The 15962-nt window shown below is 37.5% G+C and overlaps 1 protein-coding gene across 1 annotated transcript in view; it reads right to left on the bottom strand.

Annotated features, from left to right (window-relative positions):
* Window positions 1–430: 430 nt before the first annotated feature.
* The window catches only part of LOC104065221 (von Willebrand factor D and EGF domain-containing protein), a 181023-nt gene continuing 165491 nt past the window's right edge, over window positions 431–15962 (bottom strand). The window contains exons 28-29 of the mRNA XM_054070274.1: window positions 9566–9663; window positions 431–1911 (exon numbers count right to left, since the gene is read on the bottom strand). Coding sequence (XP_053926249.1) covers window positions 1897–1911; window positions 9566–9663 — 113 coding nt within the window. The 3' untranslated portion in view covers window positions 431–1896. The remainder of the gene's footprint in view (window positions 1912–9565; window positions 9664–15962) is intronic.

Here is a 15962-nt window from a genome sequence, read left to right as displayed (position 1 = left end):
TTTGCTCATTAGCACAGTCTCTTGTAGACATTATGGAAGCAAGGTAATAGAAATCTTTTTTTTATTGATTGGGGCTGTACTTCAAGAAAGGTGTAATTGCGACCCTAAATTTAAGCTTGTAGATACTCATCTGGTGCCAACGTTCTGTTTTAGTATTAATGTCTTCCTGGAACTGTTAAAGCAAATGCTAAAACCTTCATATTAACATTACTACCTATGATCTAGATCAGTGCGTATTAGTAAAGTATAGCAAGTATTTTGACCTCTGGTCCTTCATCTAAGTGTTTGTAGGAAAGTTGCAAGGAATTACAGTGTTATTTGCTTTGTTAATCTTTTACATTTGTGATACTATTTACATTGGAGCAGTTCATAACTTAAAATGAAAGATGAAACTTCAGAAATAAAGAATAATGAGTCATTTATTGTAAAACAGATTAGATACATGTAAAAGTAGGGAAAAAAGCTGCTGTTAGCAGCTGGGCAAAAGGGAGGAGGAATGTTTTCGTGAGTTATAGTACTGACAGTTTTTCCAAGCGTTATTGAACAATTAATTTGCAGTATTTGAAGGTCTCACAGTCAGTATCTTTTATTCTTATAGATTGACAGTAAGGGTCATATAAAATCTTATACCTAGTAGCTGTTGCACCCCTGAAGGCTCAATCAAAAAGCTTTCCTTGTATCATTGTTTCCCTTAGTTACCTCTGGAAGAGTGAGGGAATGTCAAAACTTCAGTATTCCTCCATCAAGGCACTGAGATTTTGGTCTATAGTTGCTCTGAATCTTCCAGTGAGACAAATGAAAGGAGAGCATGAATGCCCAGGGTGTGGTTTGCGATTTGACTTACTGAACCTGAGAGCTGTCCAAGATGACAGTTTAGAACTCTCTTTTTCCAGGTGAATTTATAATTGGTTTCTTTATTCTCTTCCTCTCAATCCTTCCTCCTCCCCCAAGGTTTTCTGCTGCTGCTCCAACCCATCCCTCCCCATGTCAGTTCAGCTGCCTGTGGTGAAACAAGAGGCTCAGCTTTTGGCCACTGGTAGGGGACCCAATGGCAGATTTCTGTAAATTAGAATTTTCAGATTAAGGTGAAAATTTCCGAAAGCACCTACATTTTCCAGTGTTTCACTAAGCCCCTATTGTATGATTAGAAAGCTAGTTTTCTAAAATGCTTCCAGGGATTAAGGCTGTATGGCTACACGGGGTTTTGCGTGTCCTTAGCACGTCAACCGCTGACTTGTTCAGGTGCGATGTATAGCCATAACAGGGGACAAAGAGAACTCAGATGCAGATGCAACTAAAAGCCAGCATTTCACTAGGTTTTGCGTTGATACCTCCACAAATCAATGGTGACACTTTAGCAACTCGGAGAACTAAAGCATTTGGTTCAGCAGTTACTCAGCAGAAAGACTACAAGTTGGAACAAATGTGAGTTAAACGTTGTTGAGTTGTTTCCCTTGGTGGTCACTGAAATTTCTGAGTGGGAGCAGGATCTTATTTATTCACTTTTCTCTAGACTCTGAGTAAACACACCTGTATAAAAAAATGGGAAGAAATTAGGAAACGTTTCTGTGCTTTCAAATTTTAGTGAGAACTGAATATCACGGCACTAAAAATCTTTATAAAATGGTCTGTAGTGTTTTAAAATCTTGTTGGGAGTGGTGGTAGTGATGCTGTCACTAGAGCTGTGGATAATGAATCTGAGCTTTGCCATAGACAGGTTTGAAAACAGGTGTAGTTTTATTGGCATAGGAGGAGGTTTTTTTCCCTATTCTTCTGTGTGATTGTATGAAGGTAAGTGGAAAAGAACTAGCAATTTCTTCACCCTGTGTCTTCCCAAGTGAAAACGATTATCAATACACAAATGATTGTCTTCATTGTCCTGCTGTTATGATATCTTCATCCTATTGGGACCTGCAAAAGAAGAAATGAGAATGCAGCTGTTTAAGGCACCAAAGAAGACGCAGCCTCCTGCATGTGGTGTCATGTGAGAAATGTCATGTGCATTCAAATGATTTATTGTGTTTTCTTTGGAATTTCTATGTAATTATGACAAAATCACAATCTACCTTTTTTTTTTCCCAATTTTGACATAAGTAACCAAAGTTCTTATTATCCAGAGAATGAAGAACGTGTTTTCGAAAGGGATTAAACAGTGAAATGATGAATGGAACTGTTTCCAAAGCATGCACATAAAGTGATATCATCTAGCTAAGGCTGATTTCTGCTCCATCGCTTGAACAGGAAAATAACTATATTGCAGAAATGATTCGGCTTAGGTTCTATTATATGCAGTGGCACTTGACAGTTATGCAGTTGGAATTCAATTTCTTTCATCTAAAGCAGGTGTGCCTTAAAAAAAATTACTCTGCCACTTCTGTATAACACATGGAGATTGTTGGCTTCTTGCCTGAAAGCATTTCAGTGCACTTATCCCATTTTCATACAGCAGAAGTTGTCCATGAATATCATCTTGGTTTAAATACATGAGTGAATTTTCTCTATCCCAAAACAAGATAATAGATGATATGAAAAGCTTTATTTTATCCTAACGCATAGAATTAAGAACCTGCTTTCAAGGGCAGTTATATAGAAATCTGTATTATAAAGCACATTAAGATGTTGATATTAATTTATTATTCAAGACAAGAAGAAAGGTGCTCCTTAATCTTGATGTACCTGTATTTGATTTGTCAGGTTAACCTTGATATTATCATCATGTATCCAAATTTTGCTTCCCTGTTTGACTCTAGAATATCTTATCTTAATTTCTGATACTCATGCAGTTTTCTGATACTTTAGCAGTTTTTTAATTTGGGAATAGCACATGGCACATTTATTTTATAGGAAAAGAGAGCACTCTTCTACAAGTGCCTGCTGGAATTTTGACAGGCTTATTTAGAGTAAGGATTTGATATTACCTGGAAAAAATGTGTATAATATCTGGAGGAGTGATGTATATTTAATGAAGTCAAATAAAAATGTATGTGCATGTCTGTGTCATATTGCATATTTCAACCTATCTATATAGACATTTATACTAAAATACGTATCTAGATTTTAGACACTTGTTTAGTTGTATGTATAAATATATAAATAAAAATCATAGAATCACAGAACCTCTGTTGTTGAAAAAGACCCTTAAGATCATTGAGTCCAACTGTAACCCTAACACTGCCAAGTTTGCCACTAAACCATGTTCCTAAGCATGACATCTACAGGTCTTTTAAATACATCCACGGATGGTGACTCAACCACTTCCCTGGGCAGTTTGGTTCGGTGCTTGATAAATCTTTGGTGAAACTTTTTTTCCAAATATCCAATCTAAACCTCCCTTGGTACAACTTGAAGCCATTTCTTCTCATCGTATCCTTTGTTACATGGGAGAGGAGACCAGCACCCGTCTCACTACAAACTCCTTTCAGGTAGCTGTAGAGAGAGATAAGGCTTCCCCTCAGCCTCCCCTTCTCCCTTATCAGTCCCGGTTCATCAGCCTCTCTTATAAGACTTGTGCTCCGGATCCTTTCCCAGGTTCGCTGCCCTTCTCCAGATGTGTATGTATAGATGCATGTTTATATATAAAACAGACATATTTTAAAACTTAAAATGCTGCAAAGGCGCTGTTCTGCCTTCTTTTGGTAGAAATGCGTGTGAAGAAAGTTGAACCATATATTTAGTACCAAACAGGGCAGAAACTTCTAAGTATTCATGTTACATGGACCTGTCTGTGGTCACCCCAAAACTTCATTCTGAAGGCATGTATCAACTGGAGTAGGAACATATCAGGGAAGACTTTCAGTGGACTGGTTTCTCTTGTGTCCTTGAAACTCCAATGAGAACTTAAGAAATACATTGTGGTTTCCAGATCAGTAATGCTCTTCTGTCCCATTTAGACTTAAAGAGAAGATATAGGGTAAATCTTTTTATTGCAGGGAAATGGCAGAAGTCCAGAATGAACAATTTTATAAGCTTTTTTTCTTCCTAAGCTTCTCTGAGACTACATGTGTGTTGAAGTATTCATACTGTGCACTACCATAGTTCCTTAAGTCCTTTAAGGACCGGTGGCAGGCTTTTCCATAAATAGGATGGAACATGCATGGAAGTTGGGAGAGACTTGAGGTGGTGAGTTTACTTGGTCAGGTACATCTGTGCATGGATTTACCTGGGCACACCTGGAAACACAAGCTCTTGGATGCTTCCAGGTCTAGACTATCTACAAGGTATCGGGGTGCCCCTGAATATAATCTGAATACGTGAGCAAGTATATGTGTTGGAGGTGTTCAGTGATATGATGAGGAAGTCACAGTCATTTTTCTTACTGAAATAGCATTAACTGCTCTTACATTCTTTTATGATAGGCAAGCAACCAGTCTGACTGATGTACCTGTGTAGCTCAGTATCACATACATCTGACTTTCCCTTTTTTATCACATATTACTTCCATTTAATTGTCAAATAATTAATGAATCGGCATGCCTGAAACTCCACAGCTGACTAGCTTGTATATTCGCAGATGCTGAACGCAGCTTGTCTAACTTCAGCCCCTTGATTTGTGGTTTAATGTGTCTTAATGTATACACGAACAAATTAATAGTGACATTAAGGTCACTAACTGCAGCACAGGGTTACCTAAGATGAAAAAAGGTTTATTAAAAACATCTTGTATATTGTATTGAAATCAATAGTATGTTTGATATCTGGAAGGTAGTCACTGGTTTTATTAATGGGGAATGGATGGCGTGTTGCTCTTCAATTTACTAGTAAAGCCCAGTACTAAAATGTTTTCTTAATTATTATTTCTGTAGCTAACTACACCTCTAAGTACCTTTATGCCTTAGAATAAATATTCAACAGAAGGGCAAGTTTAACACATTAATATTTAAACTGCTATTGGAAAAATATACCGTCATGATAGCTTGTAGTATAAAATTATGTACCATTTATATCTAACTAGATAACATTGTTTAGCTAAAATTAATCCTGTTGGCTTAATTAATGATATTACTTTAATCCTTTTAGTAAAGAAAAAAATAAACAAACAAGGAAAGTATGATAGTATCAGAGAGGATAACAGATACAGTATGATTGTCAGCTTTCTTAAAAACACCCTGTTTTACAAACGATGCAGTGATTATCTTAGTCTCTTTGGGGACTTGTGCAAAGTTTTTAACTGTGGTCCAACTGGACAAAAGATCTTTTTAGTCTGTTTGGTTTGGGTCACCCCTTCCAGCCCTGAACAAACTAATGGCTGTTTTGAGCGTAAAAGTCAGCAGGAGCATTTGTCTTCATGTCTGCCATGAAACTTGCTAAATTATCTGGATCTCTCGAAGAGTCAATAGAAATTAAAAACACGCAAAAGGTTTCTAAGAGAGTGATTGCTATTTTAGCAAGTGCATTAGCCTTCTGAGGAATGCTGTTGGCAGGCTTTGTTTAGCAGAAGTCCAAAACAAAGTAAACAAAACATGTCAGAAAATGAATTGCAAATCACTTGGCAATATAATGTGAGAATGAGGATGTAGATGATGAATAATTTGGGAAAATGTATGTTGTTCCTCCAGGAATCTTAACTGCACAAAGGGGAACTATACCAAAGATTACAGAAGAGAAAGGGGAATAACTTGATTAAGCGAATATGGGCCATCCAGCTTTTCCAAATGCACTGGCAAAAACAGACTCCAGACACTATTTAGTTTGTGTGGAAAAAAGGTTCTGCAGTGGGAATTTTTTTTTTTTCCTAGCTCCTTTTATCTATCTCCTTAGGTTTTCCAAATATACCCTGAAAATAATGCTGCTGAAAATAAAATTTTCACTCTAATTTTTGAGACTAAATTGAAGACCAAAAACTAAGTTCCAAGGAGGAAATCAGTCTTCTGACCTGGGTAAGTGGCAATTACCTTTCATCTTCTTCCCCAGGAAGGGAGTTTGGTGAGATTCAGTTGGCTGCAGGTGCAGTCACCCAGAGCATCCCCCATCGGCTGCTGCTGAGGAAGGGAAGAGGCTGCTCCTCTCCAATTTAATCCAGTTTTTCAACAAATTTTACATGTCACTGCTACTGTTGCCGTTATTTGAAAATTCATAACAGAAACAGAGCGAAGCACACGTTTTAACTCTCATAGTAAAACATAGTGGTAAATCTGACAGGAAGGAGAGAAGATTGCAGATGGCACAGGCAAGGCTAATGTGCTCAGTGCCTTTGCTTCTGTCTCCTCAGGAAGGTTAAATGTGACAAAAGGCTTAGCGTGATCAGAATTAACAAGGGAACAGGAATCCAAGGGGGAGTAGGGAAGGAACCGAGTATTTAGATTCAGAAAAGTCAAGATTCAATGCCTGTTTACAAGGTTAAATGATTGGGATTTGAATTTATGGTATGTTATCTACTGTGCATTAACTCTTCATATGGAAAGTCTTAGTTATAAGAGGGTCATAACATGAAGTAGCTTTTCCAGGTCAACAAGGCCTCGAGGAGTTGATCCCTATGTATTTATAGATGTGGTTTCTAAACCAGCAGTGATTTACTTTGAGAACTCCCAAAGCATATAAATAGTCCCGATAAACACAACACGTCTTTAAATGACGAGGAAAAAAAAAAAGGGAAAAAACAAGGGAATGACAGCCAAAATTCAGACTAAGCTGGTAAGATATTGACACAAATTATTAAACAATCAATTTATAAGCCACTCTATCCACCAAGAGCTGATATATCTCTCACTTTAGGGAGACTTCTGATATGACAGTCATGACAATAAGCGTGATTCAGATTAAAAAGTAAGGAGCAAGGCCTATTTGACAAAGTATTGTCAAGGAATAGCTTTATCAATAGGCGCTACTTATATTACTGCCTTAGACAATGAGATATTACAATTTTGAAGGATGTCACACTTGGAGGCAGTGCAAGTGGACTTAAAATCTTTTTCAAAAATGGGTGGAAACAGCTTGAAATCTGTACGACAAAATTAAGTAAAGACAATAAAGGTGATGGCTTGAAGAGGAAAAGTCAACTTCGCAAATGCCAAATGGGAAAATAAGTAATAAAATATCAGCACTGTGGAAAAGACTGAACAGGCTGCAGTGCTGTCACAGAAAAAATGTAAATCTCTTGCTATAAATGAATGAATAATGTATAAATGTATAAATAAATGAGGGACTGGTGAGCCACATAGAGAGGCAGTTTCTGGGCACTGGCTTGTGCTGCCACTGGGCTACAGCACATCAAGGAGATGGAGAAACTGGAGAGAGTTTGGTTAAGAGCCACAGAGAACAAGATATGAAACTTGGTTGGGTTAGCTGAGGAAAATGGGAGAAAATCAGGCAGCAGAGACTCTGAATGTCTTCAAACATGCAAATGTTGTTACTGAAAGAATTGTGATAACTTTTCTCCATGCCCACACAGGTTACTCCAAGAAGTATCAGTTTTACTTAGAACAGATTGGGTTTATCTTCAGTGTTAGGAAAAACAAAACTGTGCTTTAATAATGTAGTCAAATACTTGAGCAACGACTTAGATAAATTGAGATTTCCACGACAGACATGTTTGGAGAAGAAATTGATTAAAGCCTGTTCAGATTGTCCACTTGTACCTGATCCAGTCTGATAAATCAGTTCTTGGGAGGCCTGTCATCCCAACTTTTCTATGGTAATAAGTGTATGAATTCCTATGTTTACATTTAACTGTAGACTATGTAGTAAATGAGCTTTGTACTTTAATCTCTCTCATAATTTTCATTTTATTTCAGGGGTAGCTTATTTGCTTTCATATAATATAAGCCAGGTAATTTAAATTAGACACTATTAAATCCATCATTTTTATTATTAACAATTATTCACCTAGGTACATAGATTGAAGGAAACCTGTTAATTCTCTTTTATTCAGTTTCCTTCTTCACATCAAAGTATTGCATGTTCATATCAGTGCAGCCAATCAGTATTTCTGCAAAATAATCCATGAAACTGAAGAGTACTTAAAACAATGTTAAAAAATGTAGGATAAATGGTTGCTAGAAAGACCCATGTGTTTATATGTATCGTTGATGGCTTGGCATTTTGCACACACATAATGCAATGTCTTTTTCTACTTTCTGTTTCTTTCAGGACTGATTTACTGTGTAATAGTTTATTCATGTGGAAAAAGAAGCCTGTTTTTTTTTTTTTATTTAATTTTTCTGTTAGGTGCACAAAGTTCCACTTCATTTGTGAAATGACAAATATCATACTTCATGCTCTAACAACTAGAATAATGTTCTAAAGTGATTCTGGTAATCCTGGTCTACTGTACCAAAAATGGCAATTCTTGACCTACCAGGGAAAAATCTGCTGGATATAGATGTTTGCAGACAATAACTCCAGTTTACCTTGGCATAGTCCTGCTTCCATTTGGACTCTTTCTGTTAACTATTTGTGAAAATGCACAATATATTTTCCCAGGCTACAGCCAACCTGTTTAACAGATTCTTTTATATATAGAAAATTTCAACACTCATCTTATCTACATTAGTTGCATTTCGGTATTGATGTAGGAGCTGTAATTCAGATTGAGAATGTACTTGTTAAGAAAATCCATATAGAACTTTAATTCTGATATTAAAATCTAATTATCATTAACAGAATAAAGTGGCTATCTGAATAGATTTCCGTGCTTTCTCTGAATGCATTATGTAATTGAAATGAAAATACGTCGATTTTTGCTCCTTGCAGAAGACGGAAATCATTGTTTCTTCCTAAGGCAGTGGGAGGAGGTATCACAGCAAGAAGATACAAAGCAGAATAATTTGACCATAATTTACCTTGGAAGAGCACAGAAGATTTAGTTGCATTGGCTCTGTCTGAGCACCTGCAGGATCACCCATTTGGTAATGGAGTAGCATGTCCTAACAGGTGCCAGGAGAGCTCATCTTGGAAAAGAACCTCCAGCAAAGTTACTTGGAAGAAAGAGGTGGATCTCTCCCTCACCACACAAATCGTTTTGGTGTTTTGCCATTTTTGATAGCTCTGAGATGATATAGATATAGATATATATGATATAGAGTTTGAGGTCAAGCTCAGCAAGGTGAAGCAGGCCATCTGAGGACAGTGGATGGTCAGGAGCTGGAGTAAAGGAGAAATGACCAAGATTAATTGCTGCTCAGAGCCCTCCTGGGTGCAAGGCCTGTGATTTCATGTTATGAATAAGAGGCAAAATTAGGAAGGTGAAAAGCAAGCAGAGGGGCATCTGGTGGAGAGTACCAGGCTGCCCTGCAACCAGGTATTTTCCTCCAGGGTTTGCTGTTCAGTTGATTAGTGGGTTTGGACAGTGTATTAAGGATAACCCTAACTACCCGAAGAGACACAGTTTTGTGGGTTTTATATTTGAAGTAATAAACTGTTCCTTATGGGAAAATTTTGTATGGCACTTGGATACAGGGTTATTTTGGCAGCTTAGCCATCATTAAACTTCCTTTAAACTATTTTGTAACCTCATTTACATCTTTCATAATGTTAACAAGACTTTAATCTGTTTTCCTGTAAGCTATTTCAGTTACTTTTCATTATTTTTGTCCCTCTTACAGTAAGAATCAGTGGTTTTGGACCTTACCTTCTTTTCGCATGCCAAACCAGTATAGCCACTTCTGCAAGCACAGACGTTGGGTCTCACGCATCTACTTCCAAACAGACATTTTTGCTCACAAAGTGCTACAAATGAAAAATAAGGTTGCTCAGAAATCTACTTATTCTAAGTCATGCAGTTAGAAAGAGAATATTTAGATACTTTTGAAAAGGTGACAAAATCTATTATGAGTCTGTGGTTTCATATGATGAGAAAAGCACAATAAATAAAAAATTATTTAGATGTTAAAGGTGGTTTGCAATAGGATTTCTAGGGTTTTGTATCTGTTATGTTCACGATTTTCTTTATTTTTCACTTTTCTCCCCAATGACGGGGGAAGAAAAGACTATGCCAAAGTAATCACCTAAGCTCATTCGGAAGTGGATCAGTGCAAGGCCCAATTTTGAAAGCCAGGATATGTTCTGGGCATTGCTGGTTGCATCAGAGTTGTGCCAAATGGTTTTTATTTTGTTCCAACTGAAATAAAATAACAGCTGTTAAAAATACATTCTTGACTTGAGATGAAAAGATATGTTAAATAGGTACTCCCAAAGGGGATGCTATCACAATAAATAAAAGGGAGAATTTGTTGAACTGTGTACTTTACACTTCTGGAAACCAGGGCATAAGAACATGTTATTTCACAGTTCCACAGAATCAGTAATGAGCCACTTATTCCAAGTAAAAAGGAATCAGCAATACTTTTTTTAATGTTGGGCACCAGTGTCCTTATAAAGGCTCATCCATTTGAAGGTATTCTTTTAATAAAAGAATATGTCCATCATTTTAACAGAGAAAAAAGATAATCAAATGAATTGATGAAATTTCAGCCACTTTTTCTCATCCTCATTAGCAGTTTATATTGTTATGACGTTGTTTTGGCATAGAGAAAGGAGAATAACCAATTCATAGGGCACCAATTCAAGAAGAACACATATGTCATAATATTTTAATTAGATCTCATGAGTTAAGGCGTCTATAAATATTGCCAGAATATTGTGTTCTAGTTACAGGCAGTCAAACTGAATGTCTTCAAAACTGATCAGGTGTAAATCAACAAGTGGTTTCCTGTATTTTCTTGACTGACAGAGCCATACGGGAAGCTGCAAACCATGCACCATTAAGACCCACCTGAAAATATAGTAGACGCATGCCTACATTCCAGTACCATCTCCTTCATTGTGGAGTGATATATTCCCCCAGATTGGAAATAGTTTAATGCATCCCTATGAGATTTTTTTCACAGAAAGTCAGTTTCAACAAATTAAAGCGATGAAGATATAAATTCTGAAATTTTCAGGTTTTGGACTTGGGTTCTGATTTTGACACAGATTTAAGCTCATGCAGTTTCTTTGTGTTCTGATCTAAAGTCTCAGAGATTGAATAGGTCGGTGAAACTTGCTTAGAAATCACATACTGGGATTCTAAGCCATCCAAATATGATTCTCAGAGTTACACTAATTGTTACAGTGGCTTTGGAGAGCCAGCGACAAGATGTTTAACATCTGGAATTTGTATTGGTTTTGTACTATCAGATGCAGCAGCTAAGGCTCAGTGAGGAGGTTGAGATTTTACCCGAGTAGGGAATAGTACAATCTAAATATCTGTACTGAACTCTAGGCCTGACACCTATGGAACAGAGAAGCAAAGAAACAGACTTCCCGCTACTCTACACATCTTACAAATGAGAGGCTGTAAACAGCCTGGCAAACTAAAACCTCTTATGAATACAGTCAGGTAGTGAGAGTTCGTGCTGTGTCAAAACTACTGACCCATACCATGTCCAGAACAATAACACGCGGAGACCTAGACATGCTGATGACCTTCAGGTTCTCGTTTTTAAAAACCCATTGGCGTCAGGTGGTTATCTGCCGCAGGACTCCGGTGACCTGGAGCTCGAGACTTGCCTTCCTAGTGTGGCAGCTATTGATATATTTCTGCTATTTTGAAAAGCCGAGTGCTGTTTTGTTGAAACAAGTCTTTATGAAGCCAGCTTGGTTTTGTTAGACGTCTGCTGCAAAACACTCGTTGAGACCCAGAATAAGGAGCTGCAAACTTCTGAATTTCTCCATCTTCTGGGAGGGGGAGGCCTGAGTTTGGATTCTGGGTGGGGCAGAGGAGGAATGATGAAATCCCCCTCAAGCTAGAACAGCACACTCATTATGTGCTGACTGCTATTTCAGCTGCTCCATCAGCTTTGAAAGAGCTTAGAGTTATAACTGGAAAAATCTCAGAGTTTCATTCACTGAAACAAAAATGTTACCCAAGAGGGAGCGCATTAGCAGCAGAAGGGGCTCCTCGTGCCCACAATGGTTTTGTTCCACTGGTGTAGGAAGCTGTAAGAGAGAGAACTGCGCATGGTATTGCTATCGCAGAGAAGTGTGTATGATATTACTACTATTCATTTTCATATGAACTTGAGCTGAGGAAAAATGGAAGTCTTTCCATCTTGGTAGTGGATAAAATAAGAACAGGTAAGGCAAAGAAATGTGGACTCATCTGGAGACCTCAATAGCATCTATGGATGTTCTGGTATGCATGGGCAGAAGAATGGGCATTAGATAAGGCACTAGGCTTTTTTCCATCTGTGGTTTACTCAGTTGACGCAAACAAAGGAAAAAAAGGGAAAAGATTTCCTTTGCTACCTGCCTGCCTCTCCCTCTCCACCCACTGCTTCCTGCTGTATTGCTCAGAAAAACAAGAGCTCTGGAAGAAGAGAAGTTAAAAACATTTTGGAAGAAAATTGGAATTGAAATCACAGAGGATAATAACATAGCTGAAGTTCAAATCAATATTTCATAAATGTATTTACAAGGGATGCTAAGCCACTAAACACTAAAAATGACACAGGCTATGTATGCATTATCCTGTACAGATTCAGTAAAGAAAGTCATTTAATAAGTTAAGCTTATGCTAAAATTATAATCAATAAATGTCCATTACAGAAAGAGATTTATCCCTGGGTATTAAAAGAACAGAGCTGTAATTTGCATGTGAATTACAGTCTTTTTAAATATTTTTCTTTTTTTTAAGATTTGAAAAAGTTACTTAGGAAAGCTAGAAGAAAGCCTGTCTGAGGTGTTGTTCCAGGCAGAGAGACAGAATGAGGAAGAACACTGAGGAAATTATAAAGCTATCAGTTTGACACTTATAACATGCAAATAAAGAGAAGATATTCTGAAGGGCAATGAGGAGCCAGTGTGGGTTCAATAATATTAGAACAGAAGATAGCACCATGAATTTTAATGATGAAGATCCTTCACAACTATAACCTTCTTATACTTTATAATTAATTATTAGAATTATACCTTGATCCTTCATTCAGAGCCTTAAACAGCAGACTTATATCCCTGGCCAGAAGCCTTCTGACTTTTACTGGCTTGTGTTTTGGCTGTATCTGTCAGGGTAATCAGATTGTACTGTCAGGTCTTCACTGTTTTGGTCTAACATTTCTTTTGTAGCTCAAGAAAAAGATATGTGAAATTACACCACAGGAGGCAGGGGGAAGCCACAGGCACGGAGCTTTATACTGCGTATCTAATATGGAATAGGAAGGAAATCACTGTTGAAAACATGGTGATCCTGGGATACTGCTGCTGTATTTTCAGAGAGTGAATTTTTTGGAATACTTCTGCTGCTATCAAAAAAGCTAAAAAACAAAGTCAGATAGAAAAAGCTTCTAATGGAAGCTTCATAATCTACAGAGCTGTTGGTTTCTATAGCTGAGACATGTTGAATATTTCAAAGGACAATTTTTAACCTGTCTTTCTGGAAGGTAATTTCACTGCATTTGCAATACAGTCTGAAACTTGACCATTATTCCTTGAACTATGACCATCAAAGTCATAGGTATTCATTGGCTATAATGTGTATTCCACCATACACCTTATTTGTTGGGACAAATGACCTTTTTTATTGATTCACTTTCAGAAGTGATTCTTTTCAGTTACAGATGAGTGGGGAAGAAAACTGTTCTCTTGACTGACCTCTTTATTTACAGTCTGATAAAAGAGGACTATTGTGTTTCATCCATTACCAACGTCTCCTATAAGTCTCTGCTTTTACTCTGGGCAAGTTCTACAGTTTAGTTGTAGCCAGAGACTAGTGAAACTGTGAGAAAAACAGCCTGCATAGATGTCTCTGGAATGTCATTGTGAGTTTGATTGATTGTAACTTTAAGAAATTCACGATTCATTGTATTAGATGAACATGCAATTTCTTTGTATGTCATTGCAAAGGAGGTCAGGTTTCTGCTTGTGTGATTGCATCTCCAAAATATAGCAGACCTGTTACAAATTACATAGAAGATTTTTGACCCGTGGTGACTACATTTGACAACACAGTCCAGTCTTGCTCTCTTACGCATTTTTAAAGTACTTTAGACATAAAAAGATACTGACTTGTGCATCGCCAGTCCTCATTGCAACAGAAATGAAAATCTGCTCTAGGCTTTTGTCCATTGTCTGCTGGCAGGATGAAGGATTTTGGGCTTGTGCCCCTTTTTCCTGGTGAAAGAGGCATCAGTATTTGCACTTGTAAATATTTAAGTTAATTATTAGAGACCCGAAAGTTTTATAGAAAGCCGAAAAGAGAAGATTTAGAAAAGATTTTACTGTGGCAGCTGCACCTACTGCTGCCTCCAAACATTTTGAATGGTCTACATGGGCTTAGACCTTTATGAATTAGAAAATGCACGGTTGAACATCATGTGTGAGTTCTTATTAAGGACAAATCAAAAATAGATGTCCAAGATGACTGTTCAGTATTTTTCCATTGTCACTTTTGTTGGCTGAATGTCCTGCTCTGGCTCGCTATCTCAGTATAAAAGACTGAAATGTTTTTTTCCTTCTGAGAAATGTCCAGAAAATAGTAATAGAAGTCTACGTAGATTGTTTTGGTCTGGCTATGTGTTAGGAAGTTAATGAGCTAAAAATGAGGTTCCATATAGAGGTGAAACCTCTAGCTGCATTCCCATTGCTGCCATCACAATAAGGGCAGCTGCATGATTTCCTAGGCTGAATGCAAAAAGTGAATCTGAGGTTGTCTAACCTCCTCCTACCCTTGAAAAAGCCCAAGAGAAACAATGCAGCCCTAATTGCTTCTGGATAGTGGAGAAGGTACGGTGATTGCTGGGAAAAGTTGTCATCTGGATTGTTACTTGTAGAGTGAGATGGAAGGTTTGCATTGTGAAATGAAAACAATTTAGAAGAATAATATGCAAAATACAGTTACTGACAGAGAATATAAATTAAGAAAGTCATATATGATATAATAAGTAATATATTATGGTTTATATAATATGTACTAGAATAAATTAATGTAGGATATGAAATAATATTTGGAAATATTGAGTATGTTGCTACTACTTTCTTGTCTTGTTATGTGGATGTTTTGCTTTGTCGTTGAGTTTAACAGCCAAATCTGTTGTTAATGTGGTACAAATCAAGGTTGTATTCAGCTTTGTTATGGATAATACAGGCAGAGCACAGAATTTGGACATATGCATCCAAGCAAGAAAGGGGGTGCTGAGCACAAGAAAACCTTGGGGGCTTAAATTTGACAGGGGAGTAATGTGATGAACCAAACACCTCTTTGCCAGAAATGCACCATTTCCGGCAGGGCGTGTGTAGTTGTCTCACTATTCATCTGCTGCTGAGAGATGGGAGAGGCCAAAGTAACACAAGAGCAACAAAAGGATGTAAGCAGAGGTTGGTTGCAGTCCTCTTTGCTGCTCCTAGGAGCCTGCTCAGCAGTGCCAGAGCCCAGATGAAGGTGAGCACTTCTTTCAGCAAAGTAGGCAGTCAGAAGGCCTTTTATTTTTAGGCAGATAAATGTATTTTTTTTTCCATTGAGTTCTGGGTTTGGGTGAGTAGACTCCCATTAAAACACAAAACCAGACCTGCTTTCAGAGGTTACACTTCTATGTGAGACTTTATACCTAACATCTGTGAGGATGAAGACTTTCTTGTTCCCCTGCTTCCTCCCTGCCTCCATGTGAATACTCTGGAGCAACATTATAAGACCTCACCATCTGCTCTCTGACAATAGTCTTCTCTCTTTCTGTTTAAAAAATGAGAAACTCCAACCACTTGGTGATTATTTGGGTTTGCTGTGGGACCTAGGAGTTTCAGCCAGATCCTTTTCGTCAAAAAGCTGATTTAATTGCCCACTGCAGCGAAAGCAAGAGAAGAAATAGCAAAAACAGGGCAACTAACAAGTGAATGGACTTGGAGCAAAGTTTCAAAGGTGTGATAGATATATAAAATATTGCCTAGGCTCCATAGGACAGCAGAAATCATTAATGATAGCAACTCTTACTTGCCTTTCACAGGAACAAGCAGGATTTGCTTATTTATTTAATAAACTCAGTCAAGTATATCTCATC

Source organism: Cuculus canorus, chromosome 6 (assembly GCF_017976375.1).
Source record: "Cuculus canorus isolate bCucCan1 chromosome 6, bCucCan1.pri, whole genome shotgun sequence".
NCBI classification, from domain to species: domain Eukaryota; kingdom Metazoa; phylum Chordata; class Aves; order Cuculiformes; family Cuculidae; genus Cuculus; species Cuculus canorus.
This window is presented reverse-complemented; position numbering and strand designations above follow the sequence as displayed.